The following is a 19,151-nucleotide window of genomic DNA, read 5'->3' as shown; positions in this document are numbered from 1 at the left end:
AATGGTAATTATTTTATTTTCTTAAGCTTACCAATTGATAAACCTTTTCTTATGTTGGTCACTAATATTTGGGATCATTTGAGTTAAATTAGAATTATCCTAGTCGCCAGAATGGACTCTATCATTTTCTTTTAGTAGTAAGGAATACTTTTTGAATTTTCTACGAAAAGGTGCAAAATATAAAAATAATATTTTGAGGGCATCAGATCTAAAATGTGATACAGCTCATTCCTAAAATTATGATGATGATCAATAAAATTTTCAAGAAACACTATACTTTCAAGTGTGTAGAAACGTTTATAGTTACAGATAATATTGAACTTTTTGAATGTTACAAAAGCTTTCTAGCTTCTTTTAAATAAAATAGACAATTGAGTAGAGAGACCATCCCCAAAAATTCTCTCGTCTTTGATCAGAACTATGTATACTTGGAACGCCGACCTCTCCTAGGACGTGAAACAAGGTATATCCTGCCGTATACCCATTTTCTACCCAATAGTGACGCAGATTTCTGAAGCAGCAACACAAAAAAATCCAAACAGCCATTAGAAACAGAGCTACATTGGACTATCCAAGGCAGTGATTGGTTCATGTCATTCTTTTACCTCCACTTTGGTACGGAACTCCAGTGTGCACTCACAGACATGACACTCGGCTTTGTGAGCTGACTTGTTTGATTGGTCGGATCTCACAAATGCAAAAACCTACACCAAGGTCCATCAAAGCTAAAACGTGACTAAAACTGAAAAAAAAAAGAAAAGAAGACGGTGTCGTAATTTTTGTTGACAAGTAAAGAGTTTGACCTCCTCCCCACAATTTGGACAGTCTCCTTTTAGAGCGGTTAAGTCATTTCTCCATAGCCCTTTAAGAACCCTTACTGCCAACACCATTCTTTCTCTCAGTACAAGTAGATGATGATAGCTTACCATATTTTGAATAGAAAGTGCAAACTTTATAAGGTACCTGCAGAAGATGCAATAGGATATCCAAAAGCAGGTCCAAGCACGGTGAGGAGGATGCCGTTCAACTTTGACAGAAGAGGCACAGAAGACGAGCTGCTATAGACAAGCCCTGAGTTGAAAGGATCTCCTCCATAGACTAAGCCGAGGCCATAAATGGTGGGCAAAACACATGCTGAGCTACCAAACAAGAGAATCAAGATCCATATGGTAGCTAACAGGAGAACTTGTGATGCATCATCCTGTCCTACAAAAAGGATTCCACTCAATATCAACCCTTGACAAAATCATTCTTCACCACAAAGAAATTTTTTTTTTTTATCATAATATTAATCCTGGTAAACAATGAAGTTGATGCTTTCACATCTATATTATTAAAATGATTTTGTTTCATGGATGACCTTCTTAAAACCGAAAAGCTAATTATAATTAAACGAATCCCAAATCTCACAAAATATATGTTTCAAGAGAAGTAAATTGAAACATGAACTCCCAAAAGTGTACCTCTGCATCAGCATAAGTTGACTGTCGCAGGAGGCTGCACCGAGGGTACTTGACAACAGACTTCGAACCATACCACCGAAGCTTCAGCTGCAAGAGAACATAATAACATTTACATAAACCATATCTTTGCTTGAAACTACATAACACCAAACTGTTGTCTTACCTCGACTCTGTCAAACATGTCATCAACTATCAAAGGCTTGCCATTGTAGTAAGCATTCTTCGCCTAATTCAAAAAACTCACTTCACTAAACAATCACAGAGACAAACTTCAAGAAGAAGAGAGTTGAGTAGGCGTACTTGGCGGTAAAGAGCTTCTAGAGTTTCTTTTCTAGCGGAATCAATCGGACCGACGAAGATACAAGAAGGACCTTCCTCACGCGAGGAGACAGGTGCGGTGAAACCACCTCCTTGGCTTCTTGTTATGGAATTTCTTCTGGTAGAGATCCGAACGGAGAAAGGAACTCCAGCTCGATCAATCAACCTGGAAAGCTCAACACTCGAACAAGAACCAGTGAGGCGTGGTGGCCTTATCGAGCTGCAAGTGCCCGCCATGATAAACAAAAATATCTATCCCTCGCCGGGGAAAGAAAACCGAAAAGACAAAACAGAAGAAGAAGAAGAAGCGTGTGGTGGGAGGCTGTTCGGTTCGAGAAATGGTGGCCACACGATACGATTCGGCGCGTGCACGCAACATGCGTTTACTATTATGTGCGGCCTATGATGATTGTCTTAACCATGGATAACATTTCTAGTTGGACGATAATACCCTTAGAGCGGTGTGATTCGATTTTGTCGGGTTTTTAAATATATCTCTTACCAAAGTTATACGACATCGTTTTATTCGACGTCAAGTTATTGATATTAAAAAAGTGCGTCTGCCGGGAGTCGAACCCGGGTCTATTGCTTGGAAGGCAATTATCCTAACCGTTGGACTACAGACGCTTCTTGTTTACAATTGTCTACTTACGTAATTGTTTACTAAAAACAAAGAGTCGGAAGAACGAGCACACAGCTTCTAAACATTCCTTGTGCTTCAAGTTATAAACAGAGAGAATAATTGGGAGATAAACTGGCAAAATCAATCACAGTACTAGCACATTAATTTAAACTTGTCTGTAAGAAAAGAAGGAGCATAGCAATATCCAAAAGCCAAAACCACTTCACGTAGTTCGTTAAGTTCAGTCTTATTTTGCTTAAGTAGATAGATCTTGCGCATCTTTTCTCAACGCCTCTTTCGCTTGTTCTTCATAGCCACGAGCTTCTTCCTCATCTTCAGCATCACATCCGTTCCTTCCTCCATCGTGGCCTTTCGGTTCTTCTCAAGGTTCCACATCTCCGAAACCACATATCCACCACTCGGGTTGTATTCCACTATCTCCACTTTCGCTCTCACCACCTCATTGTAAAGCTCCTCACCGTAGTCACTCTTCAGCATAACCAGCTTCAAATCGTTTTTATGAACCACTAGCTGCAATTTTCACATGTAAGAGATCTTGAGATAATAATACTTTGTAATAATAACCAGCTTCTAATATGTTTTAAGTCCATCCATACCTTTGCGATTCCATCAGATTCATCCACTTTAAACGGATGCCAATGCACATTTCCAATTTGTCCTTCCCAAAATGAACACAACTCCATAGCTTTTAGCCCTGCTCTTGCTTCTGAACATCTAAGTTTCTTCTTCACTGCTAGCACAAACGGCTTCGTGTCTAAGTGCCCCATCGTCTTCACTCTTATCTTCTCCCCACTCACCAAATCTTCGTTCTCCTTCCACAACTGTTCATTGAATTAATTAGTTTAGGTCATACAAATTTAGACTGCTTTTGTGTGTGTTTGTTACCTGAATCATCTCTTTCCTAGCCTCTTGATACTCGTCGTTGGCCATACGTTCTTTTTGTGTTACAGCCATTATCTTATCATGCAGAGCTGTTTCTCTAGCCTCAAGCTCCATCTGAGTCTTAACCATCTTCTCCATCAACTCTGCATCTCCATCACTCCCAGCCATATGCTTCATCACATTGGTGCTGCCTTTCAGCTTCTCTATCTCCAGCTCCAGCTCTTGTGTTTCGTTTAGTTTCGCTTCCATTTCCATTATCTTCTCGTGAAGCTTCTCCTTCTCTTTCTGCAAAAAGTTTTCATGTTTTAGAGACACTCAAAGGTTGTACATGGAGTATGTTCAGTCAAACTAAAGAAGTACTTGCCTGGTGCTTCTCTGCAAGCTTCATGGCTTCCATGTTCGCTTCATTCTGCTCCATCATAGCCTTTTGATTCTGTAAGAACAAAAAAAGGTAACAGATTTTCATTGTGTTATATGATTCTTTTTTGTTTTAAGTTACAAGGAAAGAATCATTCACCATTTCTATTTCGAGTCTGGATTTTTCCATCTCAGCTTCGTTAATGTAGATCTGCCTCGCACGATTCTCCAGCTTCTCCCTCTCTGTCTCCAGGTCAGACATAGACTTGTCATGTCCTACCAGAATCTGCTGATACAGCCCTTGCAAGTTCGCGTGCATCTTATCAACCTCTTCTCATCAAGAATACAAAATAACTATGTCAACAACCAAACAAGTACATTATGTTGTAAGACTAGTTCAGGTGTTTTCATACCTTGTTTGTACGTTTCGTTTAGCTGATAGTTATGCAACTCCACACTCTCCAGAACACGAGAAGTCTCATCCACTTTGTGTTCGAGCTCTTGCTTGCTTATTATCTTCATCTCAATGGACTGAGACATGTTTTCAACAAGCTGAACCATCTTCCTTTCCTCCTCTTCTTGAAGCTGTGATAAAGTTTTCAAGTCTCTCTTCTTCTTAACATTCTTGCCAACAATCCCACCTCGGTTGTAGTCTTCCTCTCTACAAACCCATCCGTAGGGCTTATCATCTCTCAAGTGAACACCTTTTCCAAAAAAAAGAAAAAGACACTTTCATTGTCATATAGCAAACAAAAGAAACACTTGAAAACATCAGAAGAAGAAGAAGAAGCCCCAGTTTGTTATACCTTTCTCCCAATCTTTCTTGCCATGGCCGTCTGATTTGTAACTCCTCTCGAAGTTCATGGCGTTCTCGAACCCTTTAATGTCTCGGGTGAACTCCACCAAGGCGAAACCAGAGTGTCCCTTGAAGTTCCAGATGGGTTGGACTCTTGTTGGATCGAACCCCTTCTCGATGAGCTCATCACGGAACGTTGAACCGCTTCTGCCCACTCTCCGACCAGTTTTATCAACCTCCGTTTGTATGTTAGCTACAAGACCAACCCATGGCCACACAAACTTCTCTTCAGTACACTCACTTTTCTTCGTCTCCGAGGTCTCTCCGGACGAATCTCCCACTGAAAATTGCTGCTTCTCCATCTTAGAGGTTCAACAAAGACAGAACCCATATGAGAACGCAAGATACAACCAAAAATGAAAAGACTTGGTTACTTTCCCTAAAGAAATATCATGTTTTTAGAGCATCAAAGTTTTGATTTTTGCATCAACTATGAGTAAATGACAAATCTTTTGGGTTTCATTAGGAAAAAGCTTTGCAGAAATAGATAATCCAAAGATTTTAACTACTCAAAAGACAAAAGTCAGGTTCTTTAGGGCAACAAAGACCTAATTAAAGCTGTGACCTTTCTTATTCTCTAGATCAGGACAAAAAAAAACTGAAGAAATGTATGATCCACAGTCTTGTTTTATCACATCAACGAACATGAAAGCTGAGTAGAGAACAAAAGGAAATGACTTGTTGTGAAGAAAAAACCCTCTTTTTATTTTCAAGATTTTATCAGAAAACTAACTTGAGGATGTGAAAGAGAAGGAGGCATTACTACATAAAAAGCAAATACCTTTTTCTCCGATGTACTATTGCTAGTGAATCACAGAAACTGTGTGTATTGCTAAGTCTCTTCCTCTTCCCTCAGTAAATTGTTGGGACGTTGTAGATAAAGACAATGCAAGCAACCTCAGTGGCAATCCTGTAAATTCGGACAAACAGAGAGGGTAAAAGATTAGCCAAGACCAACACGAAGCAGAAACCTTTGTTTTAACTTTTTCAAAAAACTTGGGGCACAAGACTAAAACGGAAGCCTCTGCTGCATGGAGAAGGTTTAGAGTCCAAGAATTGCTAAATTGGTACTCAGATGTCTCTGTACTAATTTATTATACAGCGTTAAGGTCAAAAAAAGCATAAGTAGCACCATTCAAATTTAAGCTTAACATCCACCAGATTTTATTGCTTACATCCACAAAAACACGCATTTCTGACTGTTTTTCACTACCAAAACGGTGTATAAAAATCCTCCGTGGCACAGTTTCAATTTTCAAATTTGAAAAACTAATTGAAAGAATTGGTTAAAAATAAGAACCCGGGTCTATTGCTTGGAAGGCAATTATCCTAACCGTTGGACTACAGACGCTTCTTGTCTATCATTTTTATTGTCAACATTCTGTTATCTATCTTGCTTGCCTTGGAGATGGAATGATGCTTGTAATATTCATTTTCCTTGTGCACACCCAAACTTTTTGGAGTAAATCCTCTCATATGTGGAGGAATCTTACACTTTTGAAGTCGAAAGAGCAAGCAAAACCATCCTCGCATATCAATCAAGTGTAGTGCAACTGTTGAATCTCAACAGCTTACTCAACAGTAGCTTCATCATCAAGCTCGTTTGCTTCCTCCATCTTCGCCTTTTGCTTTACCTCATCGTTCCATTAGCTCTCTAACAACATAGCTACAGCCTGAACTGTGATCATCTAGTCTTACCACTTCCATGTAAAACTTCTTCACCGTAGTCTTACTTCAAGCTTACACATTTTTCATATCAATCAATGTGTGTCAAAAAGCGATGTCCATAGTGTGTCAAACGCAAACGCAGGTTATGTGTATCCCATTATCACATTCCTCAAAAAAAAACAAGCTAGGAAAATTAGAGTGCAAACTAACTTAACTTATGTGAAAACTAAGCAAACACCGCCCAGTTAAATAACTAATATCCCCGTCTATGTTACAACAGACGCAACAACCCAAAAAATCATCGCCACCTTGTCTATCATCGTCTCAACGACGACAGTTTAGTAGGGTTCTTGGTCGTGATGACGGTAAACGCAGTGCACCATTCTCGTCTCAATGAATCTTGAACCTTGTCGTCCCCAACAAAAGGTGTCCAACCTTGTTCCTCTCCCGCGTTTGCCGAAGACCAGCTTACCTTCTCTGGCGGATTCTCAAAATCAAACTTCAAAGGCGGGGATCGTGGCCGTGGCGGCGGTGTTGGCTCTTTAGCTTTCCTGCTGGATTTATTGCTTCCTTGCCCTTCGACATGCTGCAACACACAAGATTCCCATATTGTAATAACGAATTTGAATTAAAAAAAAAAAAAAACGACGGTGGAAAGGTTCAAACTGTTTTAACTCACGTCAGAAGTGGAATCAGTGTTGTCTGGTTTCTTGCTTCCTTTCTTAGAAGTGCCATGTTCCAAGTAGTAGAGTACTTCGGTCCTGGATCGAAACTTACGTCCTGTGATTGGCTCGTAATAGTACTGCAAAACACAGGATCAATTGATCTTCCTTCTAAACATATGTAAAGGCAAGATCTTTCTTATCTACGAACACACTGTAGCAGCAGTGAGTGAATGTTATAGCTACAAAACGAAGCAGTAAAGAGATGCAGACCTTATCGACGGAACCAGCAGTAGCACCGGAGGTTCGAACTTTATCTTCAACTCTCCAGCCAGGTGGCAACCAATTGCTGTCTCCCGGCGCCGCACGCTTCCGCGTCTGTTCCGTACCGTTCGACATCCCGATTCGTACGCTCTCACTCCCCCTCAACCAGTTGCTTCTCCGCTTCCTCCCCTGAATTAGGGATTCTTGCTCGTCACCAATGAGATTTGCAGATTTTGTCGGCAGCGATTTCGAGGAAGGATCTTTGTGATGCTTCAAAATTGTTGTTTGGTTTTTTCTGTTTCCCACCGGTTTCAATTCGGTTTTAGGTAAACCTAAATTAAACGTCAAGTTTGAGAATTTAAGGACCGGTTATCACGACCATATCTGTATCCATAGAATTCAAACTAAATTTCGTTTAACTGTTTAATATTAACTTTTTTTCTATTTAATTTATAATATTTCAAATGATTAATTTGTCTATTTTAATACACTAATTTTTATATTTATTCTAATATCTAAAATATTTTTTATTTTAGTCAAAATTATTATTAAGTTTCAAACTTAATCTCTCAAATTCAGAAAAATATTTTAAAATTTTAAGCTAATTTTAAATTTTAGGAATAAAATTAACTAAAATTTAGATGAAAATTTAAAATTTTCAAAACCTTTACTTTGAATCAAAATGAACAACTTCGTTTTAAATTCTAGTAAACAAATTAAATTTGATATTGAAATCAAAAATATAATTAAAAATTTAAGATTATCCACACTTTATTTTATTTTATTCAAAAAAGTATAATTAACTTAAAAATTGTTTGGGAAATTGCCACAAATACCACATTTATAGTACCACTTTTCATGTTTGCACTAATCACTTTTACCATCACTTTTAATGAAGAGTAAAATACACTTATACCCATATGATTAATTAATATAGACTGAGGGTTTAGAGATGAGGGGTGGGGTATGATTTTTGGAATGTGAAATTTAAGATTATAATAAATATATAAATAAATACTTAAAAAATATAATTTTTTTTTGAAAAAATAGTTTCAAACATAATTTTTGATTTTCAAAAAAAAAATATGAAAAAGTTAAAAAAAATTCTAAAAAAGAAAAATTCAAAAAAAAAATTTATAAAAAAGTTCAAATTTGAAAAAGTATAATTCGAAAACATAAAAAAAAATATATTTTTTTAGTTTTTTATTATTATTTATTTAAATAATAATTTATTATATATATAGATAACAAGAGTATAAGAGTCTTTTACCACTTAGGCTCCAACTGGAATGAATGTTTTTGGAATAAAAACTTCCGGAATGCTTAATTCCTATGCATTCCAAAAATTGTTCACCATTTACAAAAGAAAAATGGAAAGGGTATTTCATTCAATTCCACAACATTCCATATTATTCCAAATAAAATTTTAACTATCATTTGAAAAATCATTCCAAATCAAAAATGTTCATGAACAAATGGAATGCTGATTCCATTCCACAAAATTCCATAAATAATGATTCCTATCATTCCATATATTCCTTTTATTTGTCACCAGTTACACCCTTAATGAATAAAATATTTTTGAAAATGTCCTTTTAGTGGTGATAAAGATGAAAAGTGGTACCATGAAAGTGGTAAACATAAAATTCCCCCAAATTGTTTTAAGATTTCTTTTGAAATTTGAGAGATTTTATAAGTTTCGTTTGAAACTTATTTAATATTTTTGATAAAAATAAGCTTAGTTTGTATATTAAAATAAACACAGTTTTAAAAGTTAATATATTAAAATGGACAAAATAATTATTTGAAGTATTAAATTGAATAGCAAAAAAATTTGGGTATTAAATAACTTAATGAAACTTAATTGATGTATTTTTTATGGGAATTTCCCAAATAAAAAAACATAAAAATACAATGAATAATTTAAGCGAGAGTTAGAACATGAAATTTTAAATTAACAAATGTTGAAGATTGTTTATGCACATGTTGTAATTTGATTGGGACCGTTGAAATGTGTTGAAGTGTGAAATAACCGATTTCTCAATTTTCCATTAAAATTTTTCTTTATAATTTTGATTTAGAGCAACCGAACTCAAAGAAAGGCATTAAATTTAGGGAAAATTCCATAAAAATACACCAACTATTTATCTATTTCCACTTTAATACACCAACTTTTAGAGTTACCACAAATATACACCAACTAATTTGTTTACCCATTTCAATACTCTATATGTTGATCGTGTATCCAGTATACAACCTATCATTGACTTTGACTAACAGCACTATTCACACTGTTAGTAGTGTGGTTAACTTTCTAACTATGGTTAAACTTATAAATCTGAAAAAAACTTTCTCGAATCAAAATTAACTTTATTATTCTTATGAGAATATTTAATTTAAATTTAACAAGTGGTGTTAGCTATTGATATTATATAAACAAAATACATAGATGAAAGAAATGGTAAATTCAGTCTACGAACCGAAAAAAATCTTAACGCAAACAAAAAAAAGAAAATCATAATTTAGATAGTCAAAGTCTAAAAACTAGAAGGATCCAAAAGATAGCACGATAATAAACTAGAGTTGGTGTGGTCCCTGAGATTGTCCAAGATCTCGTGCCCTGCTTCCTCTCACATCAAATACTCGATTTGTGAAAGGACATGTGTAAATACCAACTCCCCTAGGGATCGATGGCTGTCTTCGGACTGGTGGACGACCTTGACCTCGTCCTGGTGGTCGGCCACGTCGAGGTCCCGTAGCTGAAGCAGGTGGTGCACTAGATGATGTTGGAAACGTAGAGGTCGCACCAGAGGTCGCACCAGATGCAGTAGATGATGCAGATTGGGATTGAGGCACTGAAATGGAAGCTTGAGACTTAGTTTTTCTTTGTCTTTTAGGTGGAGGAGATGGGTAGCTTTCACCATCAACCTTAAATGTTTGAGAAAAAAAACGTAAGATAACATAACAATTCTAAGTAGTTAAGGGAAATAGTTACACTCACAGGTATCTTCTGAGGTCTTCCACGTTTTCGTTTTGGACCTTCAACCACAAAAGATTGATTCTTACAAGTCCCTTTGTTATGTCCAACCTGTTTGCAATTACTACAAGTGATAGTCCTCCTACCACGAGTTGTTCTATTGGGCTTTGATGGGGACTCATGAGCTGGTGCAATTCTCTTTTTCTTAGGACGTCCTGGCATCTTTCTAAATCCAGGAACACCAATGGATCCCTTACCAGTTTTATTCCAATAGAGCTCCCCATTGACTGGTTTGATGTTGTCCCTATATGTGTCTATCCACACTGGAGTTTTATAGTAGTTAACAACATACCTGCAAATATGGAAAACCAAACACAATTCAGATTTTCTAGTAACTGACAACATACATCAAAGTTTTATAGTACTTAACATCATACGCTAATTTATCAGAGTTTTGAAAGCAAATTTGACTTACTCTTCTGGTTTTCGACGAATGTCATTGATGACACAAATTGCATGGTTGCAAGGTATACCAACCAGGTCCCAACGCCCACAAGCACACGTTCCCATTCTCAGGCTGACCTCATGACTTAAATCATGCACTAAAACCTCATACAAGTTATCACTACTTACCATGATTTGGCAGTCTTTGCTGTTTTTTCTATTCACCTCCAACACATCTGCTATTCTTTGCGGGAATTGCATTATACACTTGGCTGCCCTCTTAAACCTACGAGAAATACGCATCATGGCTTGTCTTCTGATGGTTTCCAACATATTAATCAAAGGCAATTCTCTAGCCTTTTTGATGGTCCGGTTGAAGCTTTCTGAAAGGTTGTTGCAAACATTAGCCGACCTTCCTGTTTTTGAGAAGAAAGCTCGACACCAATGTTCTGGTTCTGCAGCCAACAATGCTTCATATGCCTCTCTGTCATATAAAAGCAGCTCGTCCATGTGCAGTTTATACTCTCCTTTAGTGTAACTATATGCCACTTTCCAGAAGAAAGGCTTATAGTCAAGATCCCCAAACTTTTTCTTCCAATTTCCATACACATGCCTTGCACATACCCTATGCTCAGCATTTGGGAGAACAGTAGCAAGAGCAATTTGTAAACCCTGCAAACAAATATACATTTCATGGTGCTTAAAACAGTTTACTAGCATACTTTACAAGATGTACTAGGAGTTAATATCCATACCTTTTGCTTGTCTGAGTGAAAAGAGTATCCATCTCCTAAGCCTAAATCCAAGTCGTTTTTCAATTTTGTAATGAACCATTCCCATGAATCCTTGTCTTCGCCCCTTACAACAGCCCAAGCTATAGGATAAATTCTATTTTCTGCATCCCTACCAACTGCTGATAATATCTCTCCCTTCAATTCCCACTTTAAAAAAGCACCATCTAAACCTATCAAAGGACGACAAGATCTCTTCCAAGTTCTTCTAAGAGGTTCAAAACAGACATAGAAGCGATCAAATACTTGTTTACCATCCTTCTCGACAGTCACAATCTCTGTAGTAGTGTCCTTGTTAGATCGCAATAACTCGGCTTCATAGTCCCACAACTTCGAAAATTGTAGCTTCTGAGTTTCCAACACCATATCTAATGCAATCCTTCTTGCTTTTCTGCACTTATAAATTGAAACCGATACGTTGTACATGTGCATCAACTCATCCTTAATGTCTGTACTTCTTATGTCAGGTCTTCTTCTTGCTTCCTCTTTAAACAACTTGGCAATAGTTCCTTGTTTTAGCATCCTTGCTCTTCCCGTAGGCACGTGATTGTGCTTGTCTTCATAGACTTTAACCATCCATTTTCTGATAGGTTTCTCCACAGAGCAATATATTCTCCAATCACATTTTGGCTCAGTGCATATTGCTGCTTGTTTTGTAGACTCCCACCTATTAAGCTTCACATCATACTGAGTTTTCAGAACATACCTCAACAATTGATCTTTGAACTCGTCTCCGTTGTTAAACGTCTGCATTAGCCACAGAATAAGAGAACTTATTCTCTTCAAGCGACATCAACCCTCCATAAGTAATGTGCATCTTCATGAAAGGTTCACTGTGACTGCAATCATGAGAAAAAAATGAAAGTCGGAGTCGTTTCGTACAAGAGAGACGACAACAAGAACATTGAAAAAAGAGAAAGAAAAAGAGATTAAGATTCTTACCTCATTTCGTTTGATTTGTTTGATATTAAACTACAAACCTCCTTCACACGACAAAATTTGCTTCATTAATCTTCTTTGATTTAGGTTTACGAATTGGAAATCTTTTAGGGTTTTTGAACTGGGGATTTTGTAATTATCTCAAGACTGTCGAGACTCAATGGTTACTAGGATAATAGTAAGTGTAGTTAAGTATAATTAACCATAATTAGTTTTTAACCATATTTTAACACCGTAATATGTGTCGTTAGTCAAAGTCAAAGAAGGATGGTAGAGTGGGCACACGGGTAATGGTTATAGTATTGAAATGAGCATCTAAAATAATTGGTGTATATTTATGGTAACGCAAATATGTGGTGTATTAAAACGGTAATAGATAAATAGTTTGTGTATTTACATGGAATTTTCCCTTAAATTTAACTCCCATGATCTTCTTTTTCATGAACTGTAATTAGAAACATTTTCTATGCACTATTGACGGTCCAGATTCATCGTACTCTGCTTTCGCAATCCACATCTGTAATATTTCAAATACATAAATCAAAATGTGATAAGTGTGTATACTAAGATCCAAAAAAAAAAAGAAAATGTTAGTTATGTTATGCTTTCACCTGTTGGAAAGTGCCGAGTGAAGCCAATATAGAGCCACCGATCCAAACACTATACTTCCTCTCAGGTGGAGCTACAACCTTAATCTTCATGCTACTAGGTGCCAAAGCCGTAATCTCTTTGCTCATTCGATCACCAATCCCACCAAACATTGTGGTTCCACCACTTAGCACGATTTTTCCGTACAAATCTTTTCTAATATCCACATCACATTTCATGATAGAGTTATATGTTGTTTCATGGATTCCTGGATTTTCCATTCCGATCATTGATGGCTGAAACAGAACTTCTGGGCACCGGAATCTCTCTGCTCCAATGGTTATCACTTGTCCGTCCGGAAGCTCGAAGCTTTTCTCAACGGATGAGCTTGTGTTGGAAGTCTCGAGTTCTTGTTCGTAGTCTAGAGCAATGTAAGAAAGCTTTTCTTTCATGTCTCTAACAATCTCACGCTCAGCAGTTGTGGTGAAGGAGTAGCCACGCTCTGTCAGTATTTTCATGAGGTAGTCAGTTAGGTCACTACCCGCTAGGTCAAGAAGATTGCGTGTGGAAGAGCATAACCCTCATAGATTGGTACAGTGTGACTCACACCATCTCCAGAGGCCAGAACAATACCTAAACCAACAATTGCAAAAAGATTATGAAACTTTCAAATCAAGATCACACCAAATTTTGTTAAAATCTAGTAGTAACACAATGTTTTACCCGAGCTGAACAGAATTTTGTTCAAGGCAGGTAAGTAAATCATTATACTTCTACGTAGTTAAGTATATATCGAAGATACATTTAGGTATCTTGAAGATATATATATATATATATATATATATATATATATATATATATAATTATTTATATTTTACATTATGTTTATTTAAACCAAATCCAAAAACAAATTTGGTTCTAGCGCAAAAAAGTTTTCATAAAACCAAAAAAAAACAAACCAAACCTAAGAACGGAATGCTTAGGTCTAGTAGCAATAAAAAAAGTGAATCACTCGAGCACAAAACTAATCAACCATTATGAATGTTCGAAAAAAAGAATGAAGTGTTTGATACTAACCAGTTGTACGGCCACTGGCATAGAGTGATAGAACAGTTTGAATGGCAACATACATAGCCGGAGTGTTGAATGTCTCAAACATGATCTGAGTCATCTTCTCACGGTTCGCCTTGGGATTGAGTGGAGCTTCGGTTAAGAGAACCGGATGTTCTTCAGGGGCAACACGTAGCTCGTTGTAGAAAGTGTGATGCCAAATCTTCTCCATGTCATCCCAATTGTTAACAATTCCATGCTCAATTGGGTATTTGAGAGTCAAGATACCACGTTTTGACTGAGCCTCGTCACCAACATAGGCATCTTTTTGTCCCATCCCAACCATCACTCCCGTGTGACGAGGACGGCCTACAATGCTCGGAAAAACCGCTCGTGGAGCATCATCACCCGCAAATCCAGCCTAAACTCAGATTTTACTTCAGTATTTTATGGTATATATAGTCATGTGACACATAGAATTTAGAGAACCTTTACCTTAACCATTCGAGTACCATTATCACAAACAAGCGGTTGGATGTCTTCACCGTTGGCCATTCTCCAATCTCTCTGTATATAATAAATCAAGACTAGAAACAAAACATTTTTTTGTATAATGGAATCAACGGCCTAATCAATGGTCACGTTAATTCCTAATGAACGTTCATGTGGCCACGTCCAGTACATTTTTATTATAAATCTCATTAAACTATTCCTAATCCACAGTATTCAATGATCTTTAATATTTACTAATCATTTTACACCATGACAGCCGCAATGCAGCATGATAATTCTTCATTTGACGAGCCATACTACATAAAATTAACCTTACGCGTATAAGCTGATCATTCTAGGTAAACTCTTCGATACATTCAATTTTTCTTAGCAATTTCAATAGAAGTAAACCGAAATCAATGGTTAAAACATACAAATAATAAACGGTAGTCTCACCTGGTGAGTTTTTTTAACGAAGAACAAAAAGAGAAACTGGATCCTGAAATGCACCAGCCCTGAATGGGTTCAAAATTTCTGAAAAGGCCAAAGAAACTTTCCTTTATATCGCTCGAATGCAAACAGATCTTGGCCGTTAGTATTTCGCTGGAACCTATATCTAAGAGTGTGACGACACATGGCCACCTATTTTTGGGTGAACAGCCCAACCTGAACGAAAACTATGGTTTTTGGTCCTGGTTCACCGGAAGAATCGGGTCAGTGAAAACTTGTTATTAAATTGGGCTTTTCAAAATATGGATCATTGAGTAATGGCAGTATTTTAAAGATGATAATTGTGAGTACCTTTTCAACTACATTCATATGTCATGTGACGTATTTCATTATTATGTGTGGTTTTACATATTTGAAATGTTATATGTTCTTAAGAATTAGAACGCGAGACATCAAACATAAACACAACAATTCATCCTAGTGGTGAATGTATGCATTTTATTGCTTGCTTCACAACTCTCAAGTTGTTATTTTTTTCGATTATGTAAATTTCCCAAGAAACGACTAATCTAAACATGTATATTTGAGCTACTTTAAATTGCATATGTTCGTATTGGTTCGTTGAGAACCCATTATGCATGATGATTACCCGTGGATCATACCATTTTGGGTACACTTGATCGGCTTTCCTCTCCATCTGTGGACTGACGCAAACCTAAGAAACATAGGAGGTCGAATCGGGCACATTGACACTATGGAGCTCACGGAGGGACGTATGCTTATAGATGTGGACTCAAGACGTCCTCTGAAGTTCTCTCGGAAGGTAGAATACGAAGGTGATGAGGTTACGATCGAGATAAAGTATGATCTGCTCTTCAAGCATTGTACTACCTGTGGAATGTTGTCTCATGAGAAAGGATACTGCCCCTCCATCGGTGCTAGACAGCCCACTCTGGAACGAGCTGATGTGTTCACACGTATGCAGTTACCGGTGCGACACAACGGCCGTGACAATCAGAATAATGATTGCAGACATCACCAGCCTTCGCTGGAGATAAGAGAGCCCCACTCACGCACCTATGCTGAGTATATGCCACGGCGTGATTTGCGTATCAATCTCCGAGAGGGGAACGATCGTCAGTCTCGATCATGGGATGATAATCGCCGCTTGGGGTCACAGGCAGATCGCCGCATGGGGACACATGCTGATAGAATCATCAGACGCAAAGACGACTATAAGCAGAGTGACAGATATGGTGGAGGACGTGCTCGTGCAGGTCCATATGATCGCAGAAAGGAGGTTTCATGGAGGCCAAAACAAAGGCTCCCCGAGGTAAATGGCAACGAGCAGATGGGTGATGGTTCAAATGTTTCGAAGAATGCGATTGTTCCCTATGAACACATCTCTGGGGCAGGGTCTCTTGACTCGCTAACTCATTCTAAGGATGCAGATGCTGGTTCCTCTAGGAAGCTTGCAAGCGCCATTGTCACTCCATCGCGACTGGATCGTGTAATGGAGGATAACGTGACGGTACGGAGCAGGTCTGTGGGAAGCGGGGATGGAAAGGCTCTCACGTTCTCTCCCCATAAGGGTAAGGAGATCTCCGATGACCAGATTATTGGCGCCCTAAGTGACATGGATATAGTTGAACATCATGATAAAGGTATACTGGATGCGGAGGATCATGATGATGATCTATTGGGACCGGATCTTATGGAGATGGAAGGCAATGCTCGGCTTAGTGGTGAAACCATGAAGGACAAGGGGGTAAATGTTGAGAACAAACCCGTAAGACACAAGAAGCTAGGGGTCAAACGAGTTGCCTCATTGGGTAGCTCAAGTCGAAAGTTTGAGATCCTCCGTCGAGGTTCTCCAAGCAAGCGTAGTGCTCGTTCAGGATCACTTGCGCCGGAAAGAGCTGTGAAGTCGAGACGACATCGATCTGGACAGAAGAAAGATGCTGAATGTTACAAAGGTAATGGTTTGATGAGTTCAAAAAACTCATCACACCGTTATTAATGAAGACACTCAGTTGGAACTGTCGAGGGATTGGAAACGACCTCACAGTTCGACGCCTTACGGAGATGTGTCAGAAGCATCACTCAGGACTTGTGTTTCTTTCTGAGACGAAGAATAGGAGGTGGTTGTTGCAAAACATTCAGGCCGACTTAGGATTTGATCATTTGTTTACCGTTGAGCCACTTGGTCTCAACGGAGGTTTAGCTCTTTTGTTTATGGATGAATTTCAAGTTAATGTTTTATTTTCAAATAACAGAATGATTGACATTGAGGCAGTCATTGATGGAATAAAAGTCTTTATGACGTTTGTTTATGGGGACCCTGTTGTAGAACATAGAGAACAGGTTTGGGAACGTCTTACGCGTTTCTCAACAACACGAAATGGACCTTGGTTCATGATTGGAGACTTTAATGAGATTACTGATCATAGCGAGAAAGAGGGAGGCAGAAAACGCTCTGATAGCACTTTCTTGCCTTTCAAGCAGATGTTGAGTGATTGTGGAATGTTAGAATTTCCATTTACTGGGAACAAGCTGTCCTGGATTGGAAAAAGATCGAGTGGAGCAACTGTTAGATGCAGACTTGACAGAGCAGTGGGTAATGAGGATTGGCACGATAAATTCCCACATTCAGCTGTCAAGTATCTGAGGCTCTGGGGCTCGGATCATCGTCCGATCCTTGCAGATATACTCACAAAACCAACAAAGAGAAAAAAGAAATTTAAGTTTGATAAGCGTTGGTTGGATAACGAGGAGCTAAGGCAAGTTATTCTAGAGGGATGGAAGTCGAATGATCTCCCTCCTGATGCGAATATAATGGAACATATTGCTAGCTGCCGGAAAGCTTTGAGTCATTGGAGGAGGCAAAATAATGTGAACTCTGAAAAGTTAGTAGAAGAGCTTAAGGAGAAGGTAGAAGGTCTTTACGAGGACGATAATGCTACTTCTGAGGAGATATCAGAGGCTCTAAAGGAATTATCCACTGCTCTTAAGGCAGAGGAACAGTTCTGGAGACAGAAAAGCAGGGTCTTATGGCTAAGGGAAGGAGATAGGAACTCAAAATTCTTTCATGCCCTAGTAAAGCAAAGAAGAGCACGTAATAGGATAACTCAGCTCCTCGATGAAAATGGAAACGTGGTGGAGGATGAGGAAGGATTAGTAGCCATTGCTACTAGCTATTTTAGGCAAATATTTGAGTCCTCTAACCCAGAGGACATAGCTGATGCGTTAACAGAGGTTTCGACGACGATTACTGGGGATGTAAATGACAAACTTACAGCCCAGGTAACTGAGTGGGAGGTCAAATTAGCTTTGTTCGCTATGCATCCAGAGAAAGCTCCAGGACCTGATGGGATGACAGCCCTCTTCTACCAAAAGTTTTGGGATATTGTCAAGGAGGATTTAACTCGTATGGTTAACCAATTTCTCTTCGAAGGGAATATGGCCCAGGGTCTGAATGACACGAATATATGTCTGATCCCTAAGACATCAAAGCCGAATGAGATGACAAAGTTTAGACCTATTAGCCTATGCAATGTCAGCTACAAGATAATATCTAAGGTCTTATGCCAAAGATTGAAGAAGGTTCTGCCACAGAGGATATCTGAGACTCAGTCAGCTTTTGTTGCTGGTAGACAGATCACAGATAATATCATGATTGCGCAAGAGATGTTTCATGTTCTGCGAACAAAACCAGGGGGAAGAGTTAAGAGAATGGCCATAAAAACCGATATGAGTAAGACATACGATAGGATGGAATGGTCATTCATTGAAGCGGTCATGAGAAAGATGGGATTTTCGGAGATATGGATTGAATGGATTATGCGGTATCACTTCGGTCAAGTATAAAGTTCTCATGAATGGTGAACCTAGGGGAAACATTATCCCTGGGAGGGGTTTACGTCAAGGAGATCCTTTGTCTCCTTTCATATTTATTCTATGCACGGAAGCGCTCGTTAGCCTTCTTAATCACGCAGAGAATCAAGGGAAGATAACAGGGATGCGTGTTGCACGCGCTAGCCCCTCGGTATCTCACCTTCTCTTTGCTGATGATAGCCTTTTCTTCTGTAAGGCGGAGCCCCGTGAATGTGAAGAAGTTATGAAAGTGGTCAGGATATATGGGAAAACATCAGGTCAATGCATCAATTTTGATAAATCCTCTTTACTCTTTGGTAAAAGGATTCCAGCGAATGATCGACAGCAGATTAAAGATACACTTGGTATTCAAAACGAAGGAGGAATGGGCTCTTACTTAGGAATCCCAAAGGATATTAGTGGCTCAAAATGCC

The 19,151-nt window shown here is 38.4% G+C and overlaps 4 protein-coding genes, 1 non-coding gene and 1 pseudogene across 6 annotated transcripts; all 6 read right to left on the bottom strand.

The window, feature by feature from the left end:
• Positions 1 to 253: 253 nt before the first annotated feature.
• On the bottom strand, positions 254 to 2,161 carry LOC106416507 (PGR5-like protein 1B, chloroplastic). The gene is made up of 7 exons (XM_013857402.3): positions 1,764 to 2,161; positions 1,627 to 1,689; positions 1,464 to 1,550; positions 964 to 1,201; positions 804 to 877; positions 606 to 704; positions 254 to 511 (listed from the first exon to the last, which is right to left on the bottom strand). Exons 1-7 carry the CDS (start codon positions 2,016 to 2,018, stop codon positions 419 to 421), a joined length of 909 nt encoding a protein of 302 aa, XP_013712856.2. The 5' UTR covers positions 2,019 to 2,161; the 3' UTR covers positions 254 to 418.
• Positions 2,162 to 2,336: 175 nt separating this feature from the next.
• On the bottom strand, positions 2,337 to 2,408 carry TRNAG-UCC. The gene has a single exon. It is a non-coding gene; the product is annotated as a tRNA-Gly (tRNA).
• Positions 2,409 to 2,536: 128 nt separating this feature from the next.
• On the bottom strand, positions 2,537 to 5,491 carry LOC106418074 (protein INVOLVED IN DE NOVO 2). 2 transcript variants are annotated; one of them, XM_013858751.3, is made up of 8 exons: positions 5,301 to 5,491; positions 4,470 to 4,821; positions 4,077 to 4,367; positions 3,824 to 3,993; positions 3,671 to 3,739; positions 3,310 to 3,591; positions 3,021 to 3,245; positions 2,537 to 2,934 (listed from the first exon to the last, which is right to left on the bottom strand). In XM_013858751.3, the coding sequence occupies exons 2-8, from the start codon at positions 4,819 to 4,821 to the stop codon at positions 2,689 to 2,691; spliced, it is 1,635 nt and encodes a 544-aa protein (XP_013714205.2). In that variant the 5' UTR covers positions 5,301 to 5,491; the 3' UTR covers positions 2,537 to 2,688. The 2 variants fall into 2 exon arrangements, with proteins under 2 accessions (XP_013714205.2, XP_022563526.2); XM_022707805.2 differs by lacking the exon at positions 5,301 to 5,491 and adding an exon at positions 5,068 to 5,254.
• Positions 5,492 to 6,287: 796 nt separating this feature from the next.
• On the bottom strand, positions 6,288 to 7,432 carry LOC106417393 (methyl-CpG-binding domain-containing protein 6-like). The gene is made up of 3 exons (XM_022708581.2): positions 7,123 to 7,432; positions 6,867 to 6,989; positions 6,288 to 6,773 (listed from the first exon to the last, which is right to left on the bottom strand). The coding sequence occupies exons 1-3, from the start codon at positions 7,246 to 7,248 to the stop codon at positions 6,504 to 6,506; spliced, it is 519 nt and encodes a 172-aa protein (XP_022564302.2). The 5' UTR covers positions 7,249 to 7,432; the 3' UTR covers positions 6,288 to 6,503.
• Positions 7,433 to 9,541: 2,109 nt separating this feature from the next.
• LOC106416667 lies at positions 9,542 to 12,416 on the bottom strand. Its single transcript, XM_022707764.2, has 5 exons — positions 12,268 to 12,416; positions 11,290 to 12,164; positions 10,566 to 11,206; positions 10,115 to 10,442; positions 9,542 to 10,041 (listed from the first exon to the last, which is right to left on the bottom strand). Exons 2-5 carry the CDS (start codon positions 12,076 to 12,078, stop codon positions 9,691 to 9,693), a joined length of 2,109 nt encoding a protein of 702 aa, XP_022563485.1. The 5' UTR covers positions 12,079 to 12,164; positions 12,268 to 12,416; the 3' UTR covers positions 9,542 to 9,690.
• A 95-nt stretch (positions 12,417 to 12,511) lies between these two features.
• On the bottom strand, positions 12,512 to 15,106 carry LOC106417394 (annotated as a pseudogene).
• Positions 15,107 to 19,151: the final 4,045 nt, after the last annotated feature.

The sequence above is a fragment of the Brassica napus genome, chromosome C9 (assembly GCF_020379485.1).
Source record: "Brassica napus cultivar Da-Ae chromosome C9, Da-Ae, whole genome shotgun sequence".
Classification (NCBI taxonomy): domain Eukaryota; kingdom Viridiplantae; phylum Streptophyta; class Magnoliopsida; order Brassicales; family Brassicaceae; genus Brassica; species Brassica napus.
This window is presented reverse-complemented; position numbering and strand designations above follow the sequence as displayed.